This window comes from Asterias amurensis, chromosome 6 (assembly GCF_032118995.1).
Source record: "Asterias amurensis chromosome 6, ASM3211899v1".
NCBI classification, from domain to species: domain Eukaryota; kingdom Metazoa; phylum Echinodermata; class Asteroidea; order Forcipulatida; family Asteriidae; genus Asterias; species Asterias amurensis.
Genome location: NC_092653.1, coordinates 16,178,008 through 16,198,711, shown reverse-complemented (window position 1 = coordinate 16,198,711; position 20,704 = coordinate 16,178,008). Strand labels below are relative to the sequence as shown.

The 20,704-nt window shown below is 39.0% G+C and overlaps 2 protein-coding genes across 3 annotated transcripts; one reads left to right on the top strand and one right to left on the bottom strand.

The window, feature by feature from the left end:
• Nucleotides 1-1,673: 1,673 nt before the first annotated feature.
• LOC139939120 (large ribosomal subunit protein uL23-like) lies at nt 1,674-6,994 on the bottom strand. Its single transcript, XM_071934864.1, has 6 exons — nt 6,906-6,994; nt 4,998-5,107; nt 4,253-4,392; nt 3,505-3,681; nt 2,500-2,569; nt 1,674-1,837 (listed from the first exon to the last, which is right to left on the bottom strand). Exons 1-6 carry the CDS (start codon nt 6,928-6,930, stop codon nt 1,823-1,825), a joined length of 537 nt encoding a protein of 178 aa, XP_071790965.1. The 5' UTR covers nt 6,931-6,994; the 3' UTR covers nt 1,674-1,822.
• Nucleotides 6,995-7,204: 210 nt separating this feature from the next.
• On the top strand, nt 7,205-20,674 carry LOC139938685 (trichoplein keratin filament-binding protein-like). Of its 2 annotated transcripts, none has more exons than XM_071934301.1 (11): nt 7,205-7,297; nt 8,945-9,147; nt 10,931-11,141; nt 11,900-11,956; nt 12,837-13,079; nt 13,973-14,152; nt 14,702-14,874; nt 15,689-15,770; nt 16,789-16,974; nt 17,751-17,894; nt 19,134-20,674. In XM_071934301.1, exons 2-11 carry the CDS (start codon nt 8,954-8,956, stop codon nt 19,179-19,181), a joined length of 1,518 nt encoding a protein of 505 aa, XP_071790402.1. In that variant the 5' UTR covers nt 7,205-7,297; nt 8,945-8,953; the 3' UTR covers nt 19,182-20,674. The 2 variants fall into 2 exon arrangements, with proteins under 2 accessions (XP_071790402.1, XP_071790401.1); XM_071934300.1 differs by having other exon boundaries at nt 8,940-9,147.
• Nucleotides 20,675-20,704: the final 30 nt, after the last annotated feature.

Below are 20,704 nucleotides of genomic sequence, written 5' to 3'. Positions count from 1 at the left end.
GAATACTCCCGGGTATTCCTGAGGCGTGCAGCCAGTGGAATAGGGACCTAGGCAGGGACAAGTTCGCCGGGTTAACTGTGGGGTTAAAAAACTCGGAGCCTGTCTCCCCAGGGTTGAATTCCCCAGGGATAAGAGATACGGTGTGAAAAGAGCTGTAATCACGGTATGACAAATATCAGTCAAGCATTGTCTGTTTCCCAAAACAAAGTTTTTGTGGAACTTTTGAGAAATGTACAACTTCTGTTCCGAGTGAAGAGAAAATCAACTTGTAAAACTTTATCCTTTTTAGACCAATTCTCCGAAGCTGGTAAAACCTGCCAAGTGATTCTGTTGCATGCCACCCTGAGCCTAAAAAATGCCAGTTCACTCAAGCTCACCTACAAATTTGTAAGCATTCAGAACTAAAATGTTTTATGTTTCATGCCAAAACCAGACATGAGCTTTCTGCTTTCAAATAACTATACTGTTAGTCCTATTGACCCCTTGCCTGACTGTCTGGAAAATTGGACCCCCAAAATAAAGCAACCAAGATTCAATTGTGACGATGTCATGTCAATGGGTCATTTGACCCTTTGCACACACGTCTCAACAATTAAGATAAGTACAATTTCTATCAGTGAAGAGAAAAACGAGAGAAAAACCTGGCGAGTCTGCTGCCACCCCGAGTCCAAAAAGTGCCAGTTCACTCATATTTGTAATCAGATGGAATGTAATCCCAACAAAGCTCACCTAAACATTTGTAAGCATTCAGATTAATAATTTATGCTCGATGTCCAAACCAGAATGTCCTGCTTCCAAGTTACACTTTTTGATCCCTTGATTAACCGTTAAACATGGCCACTATTGCCATTTTCGGAATGTGATAAGAGACTAATGAGATGCTGGCAACATCAGACACAACAGTCCTTTTCGCGGCTCCGAGTGTAAGAGCACATGCTTTGTAGTGCCAAGTAGTTCTGAGGCCTGCCCACTATAATGGCAAGAACTACATGCAGCACCTATTGTACATGTAAAAGTTTATAAGGTGCTACATAACTTTAATAAACTTCAATAAACATAACTTCTGTATAAATGTATATAAGCGCCTCGAGAACCTTGTTGGTAGATACGTGCTATGATCCATGCTCAACTTAAAGGAACACGTTGCCTTGGATTGGACGAGTTGGTCTATACAAAGCGTTTGTAACCGTTTTTTATCAAATGCATATGGTTAGAGAGGTTTTAAAAGTAGAATACAATGATCCACACAAATATGCCTCGAAATTGCGTGGTTTTCCTTTTACCTCCCATAAATGGCCCGACTGTGTTAGTTCGCAAAGTAACAGGAAAACCATGCAAATGCAAAATAGTGTAGGTCATTGAATTCTACTTTTACATCTTTCTAACCATATGCATTTTATAACAAACGGTTACAAACGCTTTTCAAAGACCAACTCGACCGATCCAAGACAACGTGTTCCTTTAACTAAGAAAAAAGGACCGCCCAAAAGTCTTTCATTGCACATACAAAAAGGCATGTTACAGGCACTTGACACTTTTGAAGGGGCTAGTGACAGGGCTCATTATAGCCTCAGTTTATTGTTTTAGTCCAGGCATGGTAATGCTCGTAAGAAGCTCAGACAATACCAAAATACATTGACAATGACTTCAAAGAAACAAAGCATAAACTTCAATTTTTTTATCACAGTTTTTAAAGGTGATTTATTGAACAATTTCATACATATCTAGTTGAATCTATGTTTTTATTTTTCTTCATAAAGAGAGAAAATGAATTCCCAAGTGCTGTCCCCTTCCTTGCGTTGAACCATATCGTTCCAGTAGTTTAGATGATTCCAATCTGAAAAAGGTATGAGAATTAAAAATTTAAATACAAGATTTTACGATTTTATTCAACAAGTCAGGCATGCAATATTTCCTTGTTTTGTTTTTACTCTCATGGATGCCAATACAAATTGAAAAACACTAAAAATTCTTGTGTGGTTTGGCGTTTTAGGGTTTTTCATAAATTCCCAGTTGCATGCCTGCTTAGTGCAACACAGACAAGCCACATTAATTGTAGGGTCCCATCTCTGCAAGTAATTACCAAGGAATTTTCTTTCGAATTTGTTTTTCCTTTTTAAGCCAGCACTGATGCAAGAATGTTGTGAATACGAAAGACTCGTTTTGTGTTGTTGAAAACATACAGTTAAGTGCATGGCTTCATACAATCAAATCAACTTCAACTGCTTAGTACATTTGCACTCAAGTTTTACAAGAATTCGGTAGCCAATCAAATACCAAGCTTCATGACTTTTATTAGGTATGATTTTTGGTCCTGGAAAACAAGTGGTACAATGTTTGTGTGTGCTAAGGCTGATGACCTACTTTACCGCGCCATTTAATCACAGCTTTTGCTGATGTTTCCACTAGCAAAATAATTAGACTAAAGTATGAAGAATATCATGCCTGTGTTATTCAGCCATGGTCTACCATTAGTCAGACATGATGTACAACACTCACCTTGTTTGCAATGTCCAAGGCATCGTAGTCTGGGGCTAGTCTGACGTACGCCTTCTTCTGTCCATCAGGTCTTTAAAAAGAAAGAAAACACAATTTGTATTTGTATAACTTCAGAGGATCTGTTACATTCGGCAATGACTCTGACAATTACTGACAATGAAAACTTACTCGGTGAGAAGTACAGGAGTTTTGGATAGTATAACGAATTTTGAGTACTGTGGTTATGGGAAAAAAAAGATATCACTTTTTTTCGCCCGAATATTTGAATCTGACAAGCATTACTGATTAGTTTGTGTATTCCAATCGCAGATTATTCTTCCTATGTGGACATAAACTGCTGAAGATTTTTGGCAGTATCTCAAAAACGCTACCACTTTTTGAAATGAAATTATCACGGGTTAGTTTTATGGTATATATCTACAGCTATAGAGGATTGATACAAACAGTGGGTTCCAATTACCAAACATAATGCCAGACTGCATAATACACAATCCCTTCAAATCTCCACATTGGTATTAAAGCCTTGGACACTTTCGGTAAACAGTAATGTCCAAGGCCCACAATTTGTGTACCACAACTTTTATATAAAATAACAAACCTGTGAAAATTTAGGCTCAATCGGTCATCGGAGTCGGGAGAAAATAAAGGGAAAACCCACCCTTGTTTCCGCACATTTCGCCGTGTCATGACATGTGTTTAAAATAAATCTGTAATTCTCGATATCGAGAACTTATATTGTTTTAATGTTTTCTCAAAAAGTAAAGCATTTCATGGAATAATATTTTAAGACAAGTCTTTCACCATTACCTTCTGTAAACCCTGTAAGTTATTTGTAAATCTGTGAACTTTTATTTATTTTTTCTGTTCTGAAAGTGTCCAATGGCTTCAAGCAAACACCCCTTCTTTTTACAAGGACTGAATTATTCTCTGGGTCATAGACGACTCATGCCTATGAATATTCATTGACAGCACCTGCATATATGAATATATTAATGAAGAGCTCACCTGATGAGTGTGTTGACCTTGGAAACATCAATGTCGTACAGCTTCTTGACGGCTGTCTTGATCTGGAACTTGTTGGCCTTGAGGGCAGTGATGAAGACCAGCGTGTTGTTCTCCTCAATCTTCTTCATGGCACTCTCGGTGGTCAGAGGGTACTTGATGATGGTGAACTGGTCAAGCCTGTAGGGAAATTTAATATCAAAGTAGCTTAGCACCAGCGGAACTATGATTACCAGAACAGATTTCCAAAAAATGTCACATGTACAATCTATGACTGGTACCCTTATTTCCCTTTTTTGGAGGAGTGAAGACGAGCAGAGTAGACTGTTTGAAACGTTGAGATCACACCGGCTCTTTTCAGAGCTGCAATCCTCCAAAAGAGATTTTACACATGGCTGTACCCACAAGTTTGTAATTTCTTATCCTATTTATCACACCATGCAACGCTGCAAACATCACTTAGCAGACCGACTCTTTTCAGAGGCCCAATCCTCCTAAAGAGATTTTACACATGGCTGAACCCACAAGTTTATAATTTCTTATCCTATTTTTCACACCATGCAAAGCTGCAAACACCACTTAGCAGACAATTGTTGAGCAAAAATTGTTGAGCTATAGTCTGCTTAGGCAGCTCTATGAAAATGGGCCCAGATTTGTTACATACACAAAAAAAATAATTGGTTATTAAAGCTGTACAATGAGGTCCCAAATGACTTTGCACAGATATTCCATTTAATATCGGACGACTCACTTTGGGCGGCTAGGAACACTCTTGCGTGGGTACTTGGGGGCCCTGGGAGTCTTCAGGGTCTTGGGACGTCTGAAGGTCACCTGTGTGCGCACCTTCCTCTTGCGAGTGGCAATTCCTCCACGAAGGATGTTCTTCTTTGCCTAACCAAGAAAGCAACACAAAATTATTCAATACATACCTTTAGATCAAGCAGCGAACCAAAAATGTTGAGAAGGGTTAACACATGATTTGAAAGACAGTACAATTATTGTCTCATCTCTCCCAACCAAGCAATGAGTTTGTTTCTCCATTTTGCATATGGCTACTTTCTTACACAGGCCTGATACTTCACAGAGGCAACAAAGGGGATTGCCTCCATGCCCCAGGTCATTGCCTTAGTGCCCTTGAAATGCTCCAGTAGAAATTTGCAATTTCCCCTTAGGGTGCCCTTTAACAAGGAAAATGCATTGGTGCCCTTGCCCTTTCAAAAAACGAAGCATACAGGCCTGCCAGTGGTCCCCTTGCCACATGCCAGTTAGAACACCTGAATACCAGTAAAAAAAAATACACTCCAAATATAGACTATAGTGACAACCCCTTGCCACATGCCAGTTAAAACACCCGAATATCAGTAAAAAATACACTCCAAATATAGACTATAGTGACGACGTTGACAGACTAGCAAAGCGACAAGCTAAAACTGGTTCTTCTGGCCAGTCACTGAACAGTTACAAGGGGCAAGCCCTGCTGCATCCTGCATTCTTACCTTGAGTGCATCACTCTTGGCTTTAGCCTTAGCCTCAGCCTTAGCTCTGGCTTCAACCTTGGCAGCAGACTCGACCTGTGCAGGTCCCTTCTTTCCAGCTTTACGCTGTGCTGTATTGTCAAAGGAAAGAATAAATCGATGACTTTTGTGATTCAATCACTTAGCTCAGGTGAGATACAATCAAAAGGAGTTTGCTTTCAGACCTGATGCCAAAATGTATATATTTTTAAGGAGTCATTATTTTCAATAGCATTCCTCATGACAAAATGTTTTTTTTAAGGAACTACTTTACTGAAAACCTGTTGAAAATGTAAGTTAAAACTCACGGAAAAATTTCTGTATCCAGCCACATTTTAGTAAGGGATTTATTTCATTTTTGTCAACGGATGTTGGAATTTATTTCCACGTTTTAAAAGTTCCTTACTCTTATTGAGTTGGTACCTAAACACTAAATTTAGATCTCTAAAAACAGGTCATTCACGCACACATTGCCACGTCATACTTAAGTCAAGTCATACGCGAATGAATTGGGTACGGTTGTTAAGGCGGAGGAAACACTTTGAAGGCAACCTCAACCTTAGTTTTTTTTTTTTCAAACCTTAGTTGGGGATTCGTTTTTTGTTGTCAGCACTAGTTTTCAGTAAATAAAACATTCACTTTTTAAGAGAGTTTTTCAAACAGAAAACGTAGTAATAAACGGAGGAAAAGCTCATACAAAATATGCCCTCAATGTGTGCCATTCTCCATCGGAGCCCATCATCAAAGAAAATTGCGTCGAAGTGAAAAACATTATTTCAGCTATAATAATTAGAACTGGACACTTATTTTTACAAAGGTTAGTGAGGAACATTTATTCTTATATTCCTGCAAGTCATTTTTAATAATCATGAAATATAATTGGTGTCTATGTCCACATGAAAGAAAAAAATGAAGGCCAGCCACTTCTGAGTCAGACAATTGTAATTGAGGTACGAAGTGACTTGGGTACGAAATGACTTGGGTACAAAGTGACCTGCGGCCGATTTCACGAAACACTAGGATTAATCCTAACTCGAGTTAGGATGAGTAACCCGTCCTAACTTTGGATGGGTTCAATTCGTCCTACGTATTTGGATACGGAATTGAACCCGTCCTAAGTCCTAAGATTAATCCTAAGTAAGGAAAAGTTTGGTGAAATCGACGGCTGGGTACAGGTACGACAATTTGGGTACGAAGTGACTCGGCTTGGGTACAAACTTGGGTACGAACTGACCGACCGATTTTATTTCATTTCATTTTTATTTGCCAGCAAACATCGTTCGTCGTTGTGCACTAATGTCCAAAAGTAAAACGAACTAAACTGGAGTGTGTAGACTGTAGTGAGCGCGTGCGCAGCGTTGTCAAGCATGTCAAGAAAACTTACCCAATAATGGATTGTTTTTCCTGATTTTTACACAGCACAGTAATTAATGACAAAAAAGTGAAACGTATTGCGTTTCTCTTCTTGCCAATTGTTTTGGATTTTAAATTAATTTTAAACAATCCATGAAAAAAAACCAACCCAGGGCCAGATGTATGAGATGGTCAGGCTAAGGAGGGTGAATGAGGCCAAAGATAAGGGGAAATGTAGATCCTTGTGTGTACACGATGAACTGAACATACATTGCATGTGTACATCACATGCCTAGGCTATGCACCGGTCAAGCACAGTGCCACGGCATGCATTGCCATTGGCATTGCGTGTAAATTTGTAACGTGACCCAACGTAACGCCTCAAAATCATTGATTATTCACAAAAGAAAAAAACACCAATGTTACATCGTTCAGCTGTTAGAGTAAATACATCAGAGAGATACAATGGTTTGATTTTAATTGGGGTTCTTAAATCACAAAAGGGTAAAATGTAGAATTATTTGAGGAATGGCTCACCTTCCTTGCGAGCTTTGGGCCCCATCTTGGATAAAAGAGACCGGATGTTGGCACATGGGTTTCTCACCCTGACATGCAGCGCTACCAAAACCAACATTTTATATCAGAAAATGACAGATTTTGCAGGTTTAAACAAAAATAAAAAAACTGCAGGTAAATATTTTAAGTAATAATTTGACCTTAATTACCTTCAAAGTTGTGTTTTCTAGCTTTTTTTGTTTAAATTATTTGTTTTTAATAGTAATCAACTTGCTTAACAAACAAACGAATATGTAAAGGTCAACTGCCGAAGTTTTTATTCCGGGTCACGTCGTTGACTTGGCACCACTCGCACAGTTTTGAATCTTTCCAACAGACGGTTAAATAACTGCATTTATCAAGGTAGTTTGAAGGTATGTAAACTAAGTTTCAGTGAATAAGGAAAGGGTATGTCAATTTTTATCATTCAACTAGAATTTCACAGCAAATTTCATTGCATTTTTCAAAAGCAATTTCTAAATTGTCTAAATTGTGCAAGTTGAATGAGATCATTTTCGAATGGCGCACGCGTTATCAGTTATGTCCGTGCGCTATTGAAGGGCTGTGCCGGTTGTACTTCAGCTGCGCATTTATTTGCTGCGCGTTTTCGGCGGTTGTCCAACAACAAACGCCTTTTAAAATTAAAGTTTTGGTTTTAATTAAAAAGCAAATTTTTTAATGCTATTTATACTGTTTAGCTTCGTACTAATATTTCTTATATAGTAATATAAGTTTTTTAAACTTAATTCAATTTGTTGTGGTTATCATGGTGTCAGGACACTTCGTACCTTTCATTCAACTTCAAGTTCAACTTTGCCACTCCGTACCCTAGTGGTAGACACTTCGCACCTTTTCAAGGTACGAAGTGACTTTGGACACTTCGTACCTTGGATCCTTTGTACCTTCTTACAAACAAGACACTTCGTACCTTCTCACGAGCCACTTCGTACCTTCTCACGAGCCACTTCGTACCTTCTCACGAGACACTTCCACCTTCGTACTAATTCGGGATTTCTGCATCGTTTATGATTATTTTGTGCTTTTGTGATCGGATGATTATTTATGAAATAAAAGCATATCAAACCAACTGTTACTATTTTGTTGGGACCAAGGAGCTATTTAGACGATTGCGTGATTGTTTGACTTTAAAATATTTGTAAAAAATATTGGCGAAAGATGTTGTCCTTTGCGGTAATTAGGCCTAACTTATACAAAATATTAATTTCACATTAAAAATGACATTCACATATTCAAACAAAAATTATAATTCATTAAGTATTATTAATTTTTATCTCAACGAACATTAAATTATTGAGGAATAGGCCTACATTATTTTAATGAAGGTACAAAGTAACTCGGCCGAGGGTACAAAGTGACTCAGCTGATGGTCACTTCCTTCCCCGCCCACAGTGCGAAGTGACCAATTTGGTTACGGTACGAAGTTTCCCGAAGGTACGAAGTGTCCAGGGTACTAAGTGGCAAAGGTACGAAGTGTCCGACATCCGTTATCATTTTTATTTAGCGCTTTTGCTAATTAGTAATTGCTTGCTTGTTAATCATTAATGAATAATGTAATACTAATAATCAGATAAATGTTAATAATGTAGTAATATTGTTATTTAATATGTGAGTTGTTGATCATGCAACATTCCTCCATCTTTTTAATATATATAATTTTTAAATATTTTTATGACGAGGCATAATTTCAAAAAAAGGAGTACAGTGCCCCAGTTACTGGGTCTAAAGTCAAGTCATGATGTCTATGACGTGACTTGGTTACGATTGTGTTCCAATACAACCAAAGCTTTATTTATGAAATACAATTCAAATGCGCTTCAACATAGGGCTGGAAAACTCAGTTGGTAGAGCGCCAGCACGCGCTGCTCTGGTAAATTTTCCTTTGGCCACTTAGTCAATCCCAGAATGTTTATAAATTTACCCTGTCTGTTCGTTTCCCTTAATGGTTAAATACTGGATATTGTTTTAAAAACATCATGCTCTTTATTCAAATGGAAGGATAGTCTTCTGAAATGGCACTTCCAACAATGCCAGCCTACTGGACGTCTCGCTATAAGAACATACAAGAGAGGTCCATGGTAAACAGACGCACACACGAAGCTGATTTTAGAGATCAGTGGGGAAACAACGCTCGCTACTTCCAGAACTCTGATGTCAACAGCACCAAACAGAGAGCTTGGACATCAGACCAGTCATTTCAACACAGGTATAAATAAAAGATTTCCATTGTTGTATAGCATTGGGTGCGTTCGTTTAGCTTCCCTGGGTCGACCCCGGTCTGCCCTGGTACACTCGAACAGTTTTGACGGGACTCACCCGGGTCAGCCCCCAGTGCACTGCTTGTGGAGTGGGTCACTTGGGGGTGACCTGAGGAGCATGCCGTCACCACAAGAGGGCGAGTGTGGTCGTTCGATTAGCTCTTGTCAAGGGCTCACTGAGTGAGCACTGCGGGGTCGACCCAGGGAAGCTAAACGACACACCCATAGAAAAATGCTACACAAAATGTATCAGATGCTATTGAAAAAATTGTGATTTGCCACTTAATTTTAGCATGCAGTGTACACAAAACTTGTTTAGTCTCTACCTATTCTGCTGTGCAAATTCGTGGAGGAAATCGTTCCCTGGGTATGAAAACATAACAAAACATACAAACGTCTCTATGACGAGATTGTCTCTTTTATATTAAAACACTTGATAACACGTTAACTGTCCTCTATAATTGTGTTCAACAATCAAATTTTAGTCAACAACCCATGGAAATTTCGTTGATTTTAGAGGGAAAAATTTCTTTTGTGGTGAAACGGTCAAAGATTTTGTGTATTATGTATTGCTAGTACCATCATGTGTAGGCCTGGGCGAATTATTCGAATATCCGGTTAATGGCGGATAGGTTTTCCTATCCGTAACCGCGAATGCCTTTTTTTTCTTAACCGGATATCCGCATAGGGCGCGAATAGCTATTTATAAACCGGATAGTTCTGTAATTACAACCAAGTAACCGGATATTCTTTAATATCCGAATATCCGCGGACGTCGGGCGACAACTGACATGAATGTTTTGTCTGAATCCTAATGAAACTTCTATTAAGACAGCATAAAACAGCATAAATTAAGTATTTAACTATGCTCACCTCCGTGAAGAGTCAAAACAATGACATTTCTGACGTAATTTGTTCAAAGATTACAAAAGTTTTCCTTCACGTAGAGTCATCCACGATCAAAAGAAAAAGCAAATCGCCATCTTTAAATTAGATCCGGTCATTTTTATGAATGAACCGAGTGACACTGTCTAAAACTAATATCAATCCGCCCAGAAGATCTCATTCACAAACGAACAGCGCCCTCTAGCGACAAAAAAAATTTTTTTTTTAAATATTTTTTTATTTTTATTTTTTTATAGCGCCCTCTAGCGGCGAAAAAAAACTATTCGAATATCCGGTTAATTTCGGATAGTTGGTCAGCGGTATCCGAATAACAAAATTTCACTATTCGCCCAGCACTAATCATGTGACATAGCAACTTTCTTTAGTCTAAGGAAGTCAAATTTTATGCTGTCACTTTTGACTAAACAAGTCTTTCTACCAGACATTATTCAAATCTTATTCGCAATATATGGCTTATTCATTCATAACGAGCAATGGGGAGCCGTTGATAGAACAAAAAATTGTGAGAAACAGGTCCCTCTGAAGTAATGTAGTTTTTGAGAAAGGTAGTTTCGCACTCAAACATTAAAATACTTCAGGCCTGAAGGCTTTTATTTTATTCATCTGAAAGCACACATATTTATGCAACAAGGGTGTTTTTTTCTTTCATTATTCTCTTACAACTTCGAGGACAAATTGAGTCCAAATTTTCACAGGTTTGTTATTTTATGCATATGTTGGGATACACCAACCAGGTAAGCATACCAGTCTTTGACAATTACCAAAGGTGTCCAGTGCCTTTAATTCTCTTTTGCTACTTTTTCTTTCCTGAAAAAAACCCAACAGTATGGATGCTTACAAGAAGCGTGACGAGCGAGAGATAAAGGGATTAAAACTTCAAGCTCGTAAAAACAAACTGAAGCAACTGTTGGATGCAGAGAGAGACAGCTATGAGGCAGAACTAAAAGGTCTGTCACCGGGAAACTATCAACGACTCAAGGGCATGAGAGATCGAACTGATGATCTTAAAACAAGAAAGGAATCTGCCAGGAAAGAGGTAAACAACAAAATTATGCTTGTGGTTTATTACATTATATTTATAACTTGTTTTTACCCTGACACCGATGTTAATTAAGCACTTTATACTCGGTACTCTGCAGAGTTCTATGAAAAAAATCAAAAGGCAAACCACACTGATGGAATCCGAACCAATCACCTATTGCATTGCTGGAGCAGTTGTCTTATCACTAGACCACCAAGCTGGCCCAGTGGCTAGAGGCTGTTTCAATCTTGTTAGCAGCGGATATCGCAACGATTTCATGAGGCATCAGGAATAAAGATTAGAGTTTGTTTTTACCCTTACACCGATGTGTATTAAGCACTGTATACTCAGTACTTTCCCACATCAGTGCTGAAATACACATCGGTAAAAGGGTACAAAAACAAATAATATTTAGTCCACTTTTCTTTTTTCACCCAAAAATTGAAATAAATTTACCCAGTCAGTTTTCCTTGGTTTATTACTGAATATATAGACGATGTGACCTATGTTTACATTCAAACCGCCCTCTGTTGACAAAACACTACATACGTCATGTTTCGCCGGGCACTGAGTTGCATAGTCATAGTAAGATTGCGTACACTTTCTAGCTGGCTGCCAAAACACAAAGGTTTTGCCCGGCGGTATGCGCGCGAATCATGTTATGGTTTTCGTGTGACGTCAGAGGTCACATCGTCTACAGAAAATAGAATAAGTAGGATTTTAAAAAGTGCTAAGATCGTATTAAATTGTCTTTTTTATGTTAATATCTTTAGATAGCTGACCAAAAGATGTATGAACACTGGAAACAGAACAACCCTGATCTTAGAAAGGTAAGACCCAAGAATCAACATTTCTGTGCATTTCTAGCATTGCGTATGTTACATCCGCAAACTGATATGAGAAAGGGTCATCCATGAAGGCACATGTTGTGCACATGTAAGCATTACTGGCAGTTTACTCTCCAGCCGAACTGGCCCTGGTCCACGATTCCACAGGAGCCTATGGAGACTAAGTCCAAAGTCACTCATTGGCTATAGCCTGGATGGTACTTTGTGGCAGTCTGGGGTACCAGTGTATGGGAATGGTAACCTAGTTTATACATGTAGGAGGCGTACTACTACTAATAACGATATCATTTGTTTTTATCTAGTGTTTTTTTGGGGGGCGTCTAAAAGCGCTGATAATAATTTATTTCAAGACAATTTAAAAAAAAATTTTTTTCCATGAGACCCATTTATGTTACAACCTTATAAGGGTTTATAAAATGCCAGAAACCAGGGGAACCCCCCCCCACCCCCTTGTAGCAATAGGTGTATCTGGGTTCTGCATTTCACAGAACACAGGACCAACAGCTTTGCCACTTAAAATGGTTAAGACTCTGGCTTAAGGACACAAGTGTCAATACCGGGACTCGAACCCACACTCTGCTGTCAAGAGCTTGAGTCCAGTTCGCTTGACCACTCGGCCATGGCACACTAACTTGTAACTTTTATAGTGTACGTAATGACTCTTGCTGCATATTCACTAAACACTGTTTCTGGTGAAACAGAACTATACACTTGGCCTGGTTATTTAAATATTTTTTCTTTGGAACTCTTGTGACAAATTATGTTGTGCGCATCAATGAGTGAGGCTTGTCCAGGGTATTCAGCGACAAAAAATAATAATCTGTTTCCTTTTTTATATTATTATATGTTTTTTTATTGACAGATTGAAAGTGAGATGCACAAGAAGCATGTAACTCATGGCTGGGGAGAGCAAGTAGATTCCCACAGGGAGCAAATGATAACAGCCCGCAACGAACAGAAACACATGGAGAATCAGATGGAGATGGACAGATTGGCCTCCCTGGAAAAGGAACGGCAGTCGCAGGAGACTAAGCTGCAAGAGGAGAAAGAATTGGCCGGACAGCTGAAGGATCAAGTGAATGAGTTGAGACAGAGAGAAGCAGAGGTAAAAAGTCATGACAACATTCTTTATCCCGATGCAAATTTAACATCTATTATATAGTTGCGGTACCCGCTGCCAAAACATTCTAACTGCCTCTAGCTACCGGGCAATCTTGGTAGTATAGTTGATAAGACACTGCTCTAGAATTGCAAGGGTTGTGGGTTTGAATCCCACCCGAGAAATATGCCTGTGATATTTTTTTCACAGGACTCGGGGAAAGTACTGGAGTATACAGTGCTAACACACATCGGTGTATGGGTAAAATCAAAATTAACATTCTTTATCCCCGATGCAAATTTAACATCTACTATATCGTTGCGGTACCTGCTGCCAAAACATAGGAGTCAAACTGCCTCTAGCTACCGGGCAATCTCGGTAGTCTAGCAGGTAAGACACTGCTCTAGAATTGCAAGGGTCGGTGTATGGGTAAAACCCAAAATTAACATTCTTTATCCTGATGCAAATTTAACATCTACTAATTGCAAGGATGTGATTTCTCTGTTTATAACCGGAAATTTAAAAAATTTAAGCCCCCATCCCCAAATTGTTTTTTTTTTTTTTTTAATTCTACTTCTTAACTTAGATCAAATTCACGAGAAAATGAAGATAAAACCAAAGATAAAAACCATATGAAGAAAAAAAACAGATTGCAGAGTAGGGCTTTCATAACCTTGCAGGAAAATACTGAATGTAGAAGCACCTTGAGCGCCACTGAGTGACAGATATGAGCAATATATATAAGAAGCCACTATATTTATGTTATTAAAAGAGATATTTACAAACCATTCTAATTCAAACTTTCACCATGCACACTTCCAAATCCTCTGTACTATCATATCATATACATTCCCACCTATGTCAATTTAAAATTTCTCTCATTGTTTTCTTCTTGGCAGGCGGATAGATTAAAAAACGAGCAGGACGCCCTCTTGAGGCAGCAATGGGAACTGGACAAGCTTGACGAGGAGCGGCGAGCCATGGAAGAAGAGCGCAAGAAGTCCCAGATGGCTCGAGCGTTGACTAGACAGTACAAGGCTCAGCTGAGACGAAGGGCTAAAGAAGTCCAGGAAGCTTTGGTAAGTATATTAAGTTTGTGAATATTCAATTATGACCGAGGTACAGGACTAGGGCCTAAACTTGCTAAGCACAAAAAACTATTGCTTAACAGAAACAGGTTACCAGCCAAAATTCCGTTAAGTTAACATTGTTTTGACTGGTACACTACTTTTCTTTTTGCTTAGCAAAGAAATTTGTCAGATCAGTATTTGATGCTTAACAGCTTTACAGCACTATACATGGCCGAACAATGCAAATCCATGATCAATGCACAAGATGGCTGCCTGAGGTTCTTGCAAACCTCTGAGGTATTCATACGCTTTAGCAAAATAATTCACTACAGTTAGCACAAAGAATTGAGTAGCGTTAACAAGCTTTATAAAATTGGCCCCAATGCCAATTTCAGAAAGCCATAAAGCTGTTTAAAAACGAGACGACTTTTTGAAACTAAATTATTTTTACATGTTAGTTTGTTATTGTTCTTTTCTACAACTATGTAAGATTATTAATGAAAACCAAAGCGAACGATTCCGAAAACCAAAGGTATACTTTGCCTTTAATTTGTACAGGAGCTAGATCGTAAAATCCTTGCTGCTTTAGTGGAGAAGGCGTCTGAAGATCATCAGATACAGACGACGAGACGAGAGAAAGCCAAAGCAGATGCAGCGTGGATGAAACAGGTCGTAGAAGAACAGTTGAAGCTAGAGAAGGCTCGGGAAGCAGAACTTGACATGCTGTACAAGTAAGTCTTGAAAGTCTTTTATAATGCGTACCTTGCATGAGATTCCACCCAGCAGTGATTTTCATGAGATTTCACACAGACAAGTTAAGAATAATGTTAAGAATAATGTTTTTAAAAACAAATATTTGTACAGTGAAATTCGTTAAAAATTCTGCTAAAAATTTACCATTTATACAAAAATACATCAAAATATAATATAAACAATTCTGAAAAGTATTACAATATACAGGCGAAATACGAAAGATAAAAACAATGGCTGGCTTGATTATTGTTACTATTTATTCGGCCGTTTCACAAAGTACAATGACAGTATTTGCAAACAAATTTTTAGCTATACGAAAAAAAGAAGGGAAAAAAAACATGTTGAACAGAACTATTTGTAGGCATGTAGCAACTGTAGAGCACTGGTCCTGAATGAAGATGACTGACAACAAGGACCATGTGAAGAATAGATGAGAGATGAGGGTAGATTGGGAAAGAACAGGAAATGGGGTGGGAGAGGGGGTATTAGGAACAGAGACAACCCATTTCAATCCTTACTCGTTTTGACTCCAGAGGTCTTTTTCACAAAACTCTTTCTAACTTCAGATCGATCCTAGGATTTAGGACGAGTCTCAGCCTTAAGATTGATTATATGATGGATTTCACAAAACCCTTCTTAAGTCGTAAATAGTATAAAACCACAAAATTGTTTTCAGACAAGGCTGAATTCGCTAGTACAACTGCTATTTTAAGCATAACTTTAATGTGCCATGCTTCTTTGTGTGCTTAATCTATGAAATTAAGGCCAGCTGATTGTTTGTTATTCTTGCAGGGATGAAGCGGCCAGGGAGTGGCAGAAGAGAGAAGGAGAGTGGGAAAGAGAAAGACAAGCCAGAGAAAGACTCATGAATGAGGTGGGTAATGATGGTAAAAGCCCCCAGCATGTGCCACTAATATGAGTTCATGGCACTGGTGCACAGTTATGAGAGTTATAATGAGTTGATCCCGGTTCATATGCAACTGCAATACTAGTGGGTGGCATGGTTTGCCTGTGCGTAAAGTGCTTGCCTCTCACCAAGGTGACCCTGGTACGATACACAGCCAGGGCCATAAGTGAGTTGAGTTGGCTCTCTGCTGTGCCACAAGGGTTTTCTAGACCGTCTGGTTTTCCTGTGCTCCGTGGTCATAGGCCTAATGGGCTGATATGGCTGGCTGCCATAGGCTCCCTTGCATGCTTGCTTCTCAAACAGGTTGTAGCTGCGTCCTTTGCATTTCAGCTCTTAGCTGCCAGTAAGGATGATTAGCCTCCCAAATTACTTCACACTAATTTTGTTGTCACAGGGCTGTTTTCCCAGTAAATCTTTGGCAGGAGTCGAGCCCAAAGTCAATTGATGCTTCATGGTATGAAGACGATCGGGGCAACTGATCGAAATGTTGAGTTGTCAACCATGGGTTCTTCTCAGAACCAACACTACTAAAAAAAGATTTACACATGGTGCTACCGCAAACCTCACCTTATTTTACAAATTGTGGATTGGTTGGCTGTCCCTTTTTATTCATTTTTTGTTTTTTTTTAAACATCAAGTTTCCTTTTCAATTTGATAATCTGTGCTATCAGGTTCTATCAGGTTCAACAAGGTCAACAAACTTAATTTAATTGAATTGTGGGTTTTTTTCCTCCAGAAAATTGGGTTCAGGTGGCTTGTCATTTTTACTGTAATTTTTACTTTAATTTGGCCATTGGCCACGAGTGTAGAAAACAAAAAACCAATCTATATAGCTATCTTGTGAATGAGTATGACACGCACAGTAGAGTCTTTGCTTGGTGGCCGGTCATTTTACTCTATCATGTTGATCTTTTCAATTTGATAATCTGTTTAACTACTCTATAGTGCCCATTTCTGACTGATGGTATTTTTTCCTTCACTGCAGGTTCTACAGGGACAACAGACTCAAATTAACTCCCGTATGGAAGAGAACCGAAGGCGTCAAGAAGAGTCTCTACAGGAGAGAGAGGAGCTGGTGCGGGAGATGGAAGTAGTCCAGCAGATGACTCAACGAGAGAAGGCAGAGGAAGAGAGGCAGAAACAGGAAACAAAGAGGGAGATAGAGGCACAGGTATGAATTGCTTATTCATAAATACCTGAGACAGTTTATCCATTCTGATTGGTCGAGAGGGCATCACGTGGGGGTGTTTGAACAGATGATATAACACCAGTAAAAAGTGTTGAAACATGGGCGTGACACGCGAGCTTGCACCTGTGCTTATAAGACAGTTTTTCATTCCTATTGGTCCAGAGCAACGGCTGGAACAGTTGTGCAACATCACGCGATACGCGCGACGCACACGGCATTCTCCTTATAAGGAGTTGTTTACCCGAGGGCCTTACCATTTCATAGCTGGAGGGGTGTTGTGTTGAAAGCAATCATTAAACAATTATAATTTTTGCATTTATTTTGCTTTTTGACCAAAAAGTGTTGATGTTTTTTTACCAAAAAGGTATTTATGAATGGGAATCAAAGTGCATTGAATCGGTTTTCAACTAGTGGTTTAAACCCGCCGAGGCCTGGTTCTTGATAATTTACCTTGACTTTGTCTCGGTAAAATTATCAAGAACCAGGCCTCGGCGGGTCTAAACCACTAGTTGAAAATCACTATACCACACATTGATTCCCTTGGGCTCTGGCTTTGGTTCAAGCTTGGGTTCCGACTTGGGCTCCGGCTTGGGACCCGGCTTGGGCTCCCGCTTGGGCTCCGGCTTTGGGTTTGGCTTTGCTTCTGGCTTGGGCTCTAGCTTGGGCTCTGGCTTGGGTTCTAGCTTGGGTTCAAGGCCCTGTCAGTATGTTGTACATTTCTCTCCGGTTAATCACTTGAGATTGTTTCCTCTTGCTAGATGACAGAGCGACAGCATCAGAAGGTCTCTAACCTGAAGCTCCAGCAGCAGGAACTCGAAGCAGAGAAACAGGCGGAGAGAGACTATGAAGAGATGTTACGACAGGAGGCGTCTCGCATGTCACTACATGGATTCCAACCAAAGGTAAATTATCCAAAGGAGTTGTGTCCAGGGTCCCAATAGAGCTGCTTCAGCACTAAAGGCTGGGTTATAGTCGGTCGCGCGATGGAAATGAGGGGCGGATTGCAATAAAACGGTCTGGACCGGTGCCTGGACCGGTGCCTGGACCGGTTTAAGACCGCTTGGTGCAATCCGCCCCTGGACTTTCTCCAGTGCTGCCCCCCAATTTTCCGCCAATTATTAGTAGCAATGAAATAAAGTGCTCAAAATTAGTTTTTGTCAGGATCCGGACAATATATCACGTGACCAATTCTGATGTGTTTTATAAGAAATGTTTTAAATTTTCGGCCATGGTTCCTGACCATTAAAAGTAAAAGTGTTTTTTTTTAGAGCGGGTGATTCTCTTTGAAATACCATTCACTCAAACAAATCTATGTTTTAATGTTTAGGGCCAAAAATCTGACATAGCATCTTGAAACACTATTGGTAATTGTCAAAGACCAGTCTTCTCACTTGGTGTATCTCAACTGATGCATAAAATAACAAACCTGTGAAAATTTGAAGTCAATTGGTCATCGCGGTTGCGAGATAATAATGGAAGAAAAAACAACCTTGTCGCACAAATTGTGTGCTTTCAGATGCTTGATTTTGAGACCTCAGCCGAGGTCTCAAAATCAATTCAAATATTTCAGTGAGAAATTACTTCTTTCTCAACAACTACCTTACTTCAGAGGGAGCAGTTTCTCACAATGTTTTATACTATCAACAGCTCTCCATTGGTTGTTTACCAAGTAAGTTTGTATGCTAACAATTGTTTTGAGTTATTACCAATAGTGTCCAGTGCCTTTATAAAGGGTTTTACTGACACGAGGTATCGTCGCTATTTTAAACCACCTTGATTAGTAATTGAGATTCTTCTGACGATGACAAGAGCAAGCTAGTGGAACTGTGAGACCAATTACAGCTCACCCCATGATAGTGAAGCTATTAACGAGAAGTCCCTATGATCCACTAAAGCTAAAGTAGTAGTCCTGACCAGTTGTTTACCTACACTCCAAGGTAGTAGTTCAAAAGCAGGACAGTTCTTTTCAGATCTGAGAATTCTCCCGACTTCTGAAAATCCACTCTGTGGTAGTTGAATATAAAGCAAGACAAGTTCTCAATAGAACATAATCTATCTGGCAAGTAGATACACACGTGGTGTTACCGCAAACCAAATATATATTAATTGACACTTGTTTTTTGTATATTTTGAATTTTCAGTCTTTCCCAAGAAAAGGACCAGGGCCAAGCAGGAGTGCATGGGATTGATACTAGTGAGTATCGTAGTATTCTTGTACTATACAATTCACCTGGAAGGAAATTTACACCTTAAGAATAGTGTCTGCACAGGGTTTTTCCCAGGTTTTCAATGAATGTCATACTGTAATGAATTTAAACTAATCCTCAAGACTGGTGCAATTTCTTCCCCATTTCAAAATAATGGATCTGTCTGGTAGACATTTTGGGACATTGAATTGTGGAACACATCCCAATGACACAGGAACCCTCTATTTTGGATATAGGGGAGTATTTTTGGCCAGTTGTTAGTTATAAACTGGAACTTAGAGGAAAGAGAAAGGGAAGAGAGAAATGAACTATCTTCAAGGTTTTATTGGCTAAAGAGAAGAGTACTTTGAGGTATTTATGTTTGGTGTATCATAATCGATTGGGCATTGCAATAATATAGAGTTATGTAAATCTTCTGTAGCGTTAATGGCAGGGTATACTTTTTGTAATTGCCAAAGACCAGTATCCACTCTTGGCGTATCCCAACACGCATAAAATAACAAACATGCAGGAAAATATTAAAATGAAAAAACACCATTGTGGCACTGATTGTGTGCTTGCAGATGCCTTTCTCAAATTCAAATTTAGGGGTGAAAAATAACCTCCTTCTCTAAAACTATTTTACTTTAAAGAGGGTTGTTTATAATGTTTTATAAGATCAACATCCCTCCAATGCTCTTACTAAGTGAGTTTGTCTGGTCGTTATTTTTTTGAGTAATTACCCTCCCTTTAAAGTTTTTAAAGGCACTTTAAAAGACTGGCAATTACCAATAGTGTCCAGTGTCTTTAAAAGGGTAATTCATTGTCCTCAATTTTCAACTAAACTTAAAAAATATATGATATAAGACAATCCCAGATTATGTGTTGCCTTCAATTTCGTGCATAATCATTCTCTTGCTTATTCTGATTGTGGCAATGCGCTTTATTTTTGACCACGTGAGGGCGCTCTCAATAGTATTTTTATCACTGCTGGGGGGTATACGCGATTCGTCCTGCACAGTTTTAAGGGGCGTTCTGTCACTTTTGTATTGCCGTAGTTTTAAGTTGCTTTAGAGGTGGATTATAACGGCTCCTTTAAAAGTCTTTTTGTCTGTGATGAATTAGATGCCTGTGTTGTTAATGTGTTCCAGTCTTTAAAAACTGTTTTGGGTATGAATAAATATACCCCCGGAAGTGATTGAGAGCGCCCTCACGCGGTAAAAAATATGGCCCATGGAAAATAAGCGATAGTGATTTTTCGAGGTTTCTTAATCAAAATACCAATCGACAGCATTCAGTCGGAAATACTTTGGTTGAGGATACGACTTATGAGCTTTCATATTGAAACAAATAAATTTAATTTAGCAATCCTGTAGTACTTTGTATATAAATGATAGCATCCCTTTTGGCTGTAAATTTATTATCATTGTTTTGAGAATTGGAATGGACTGTTAATAAAAATGACAAACTACTGAGTCTGTCACTTATCACGACAATTTCACTTTGCCATTGTTTCACTAACTTTA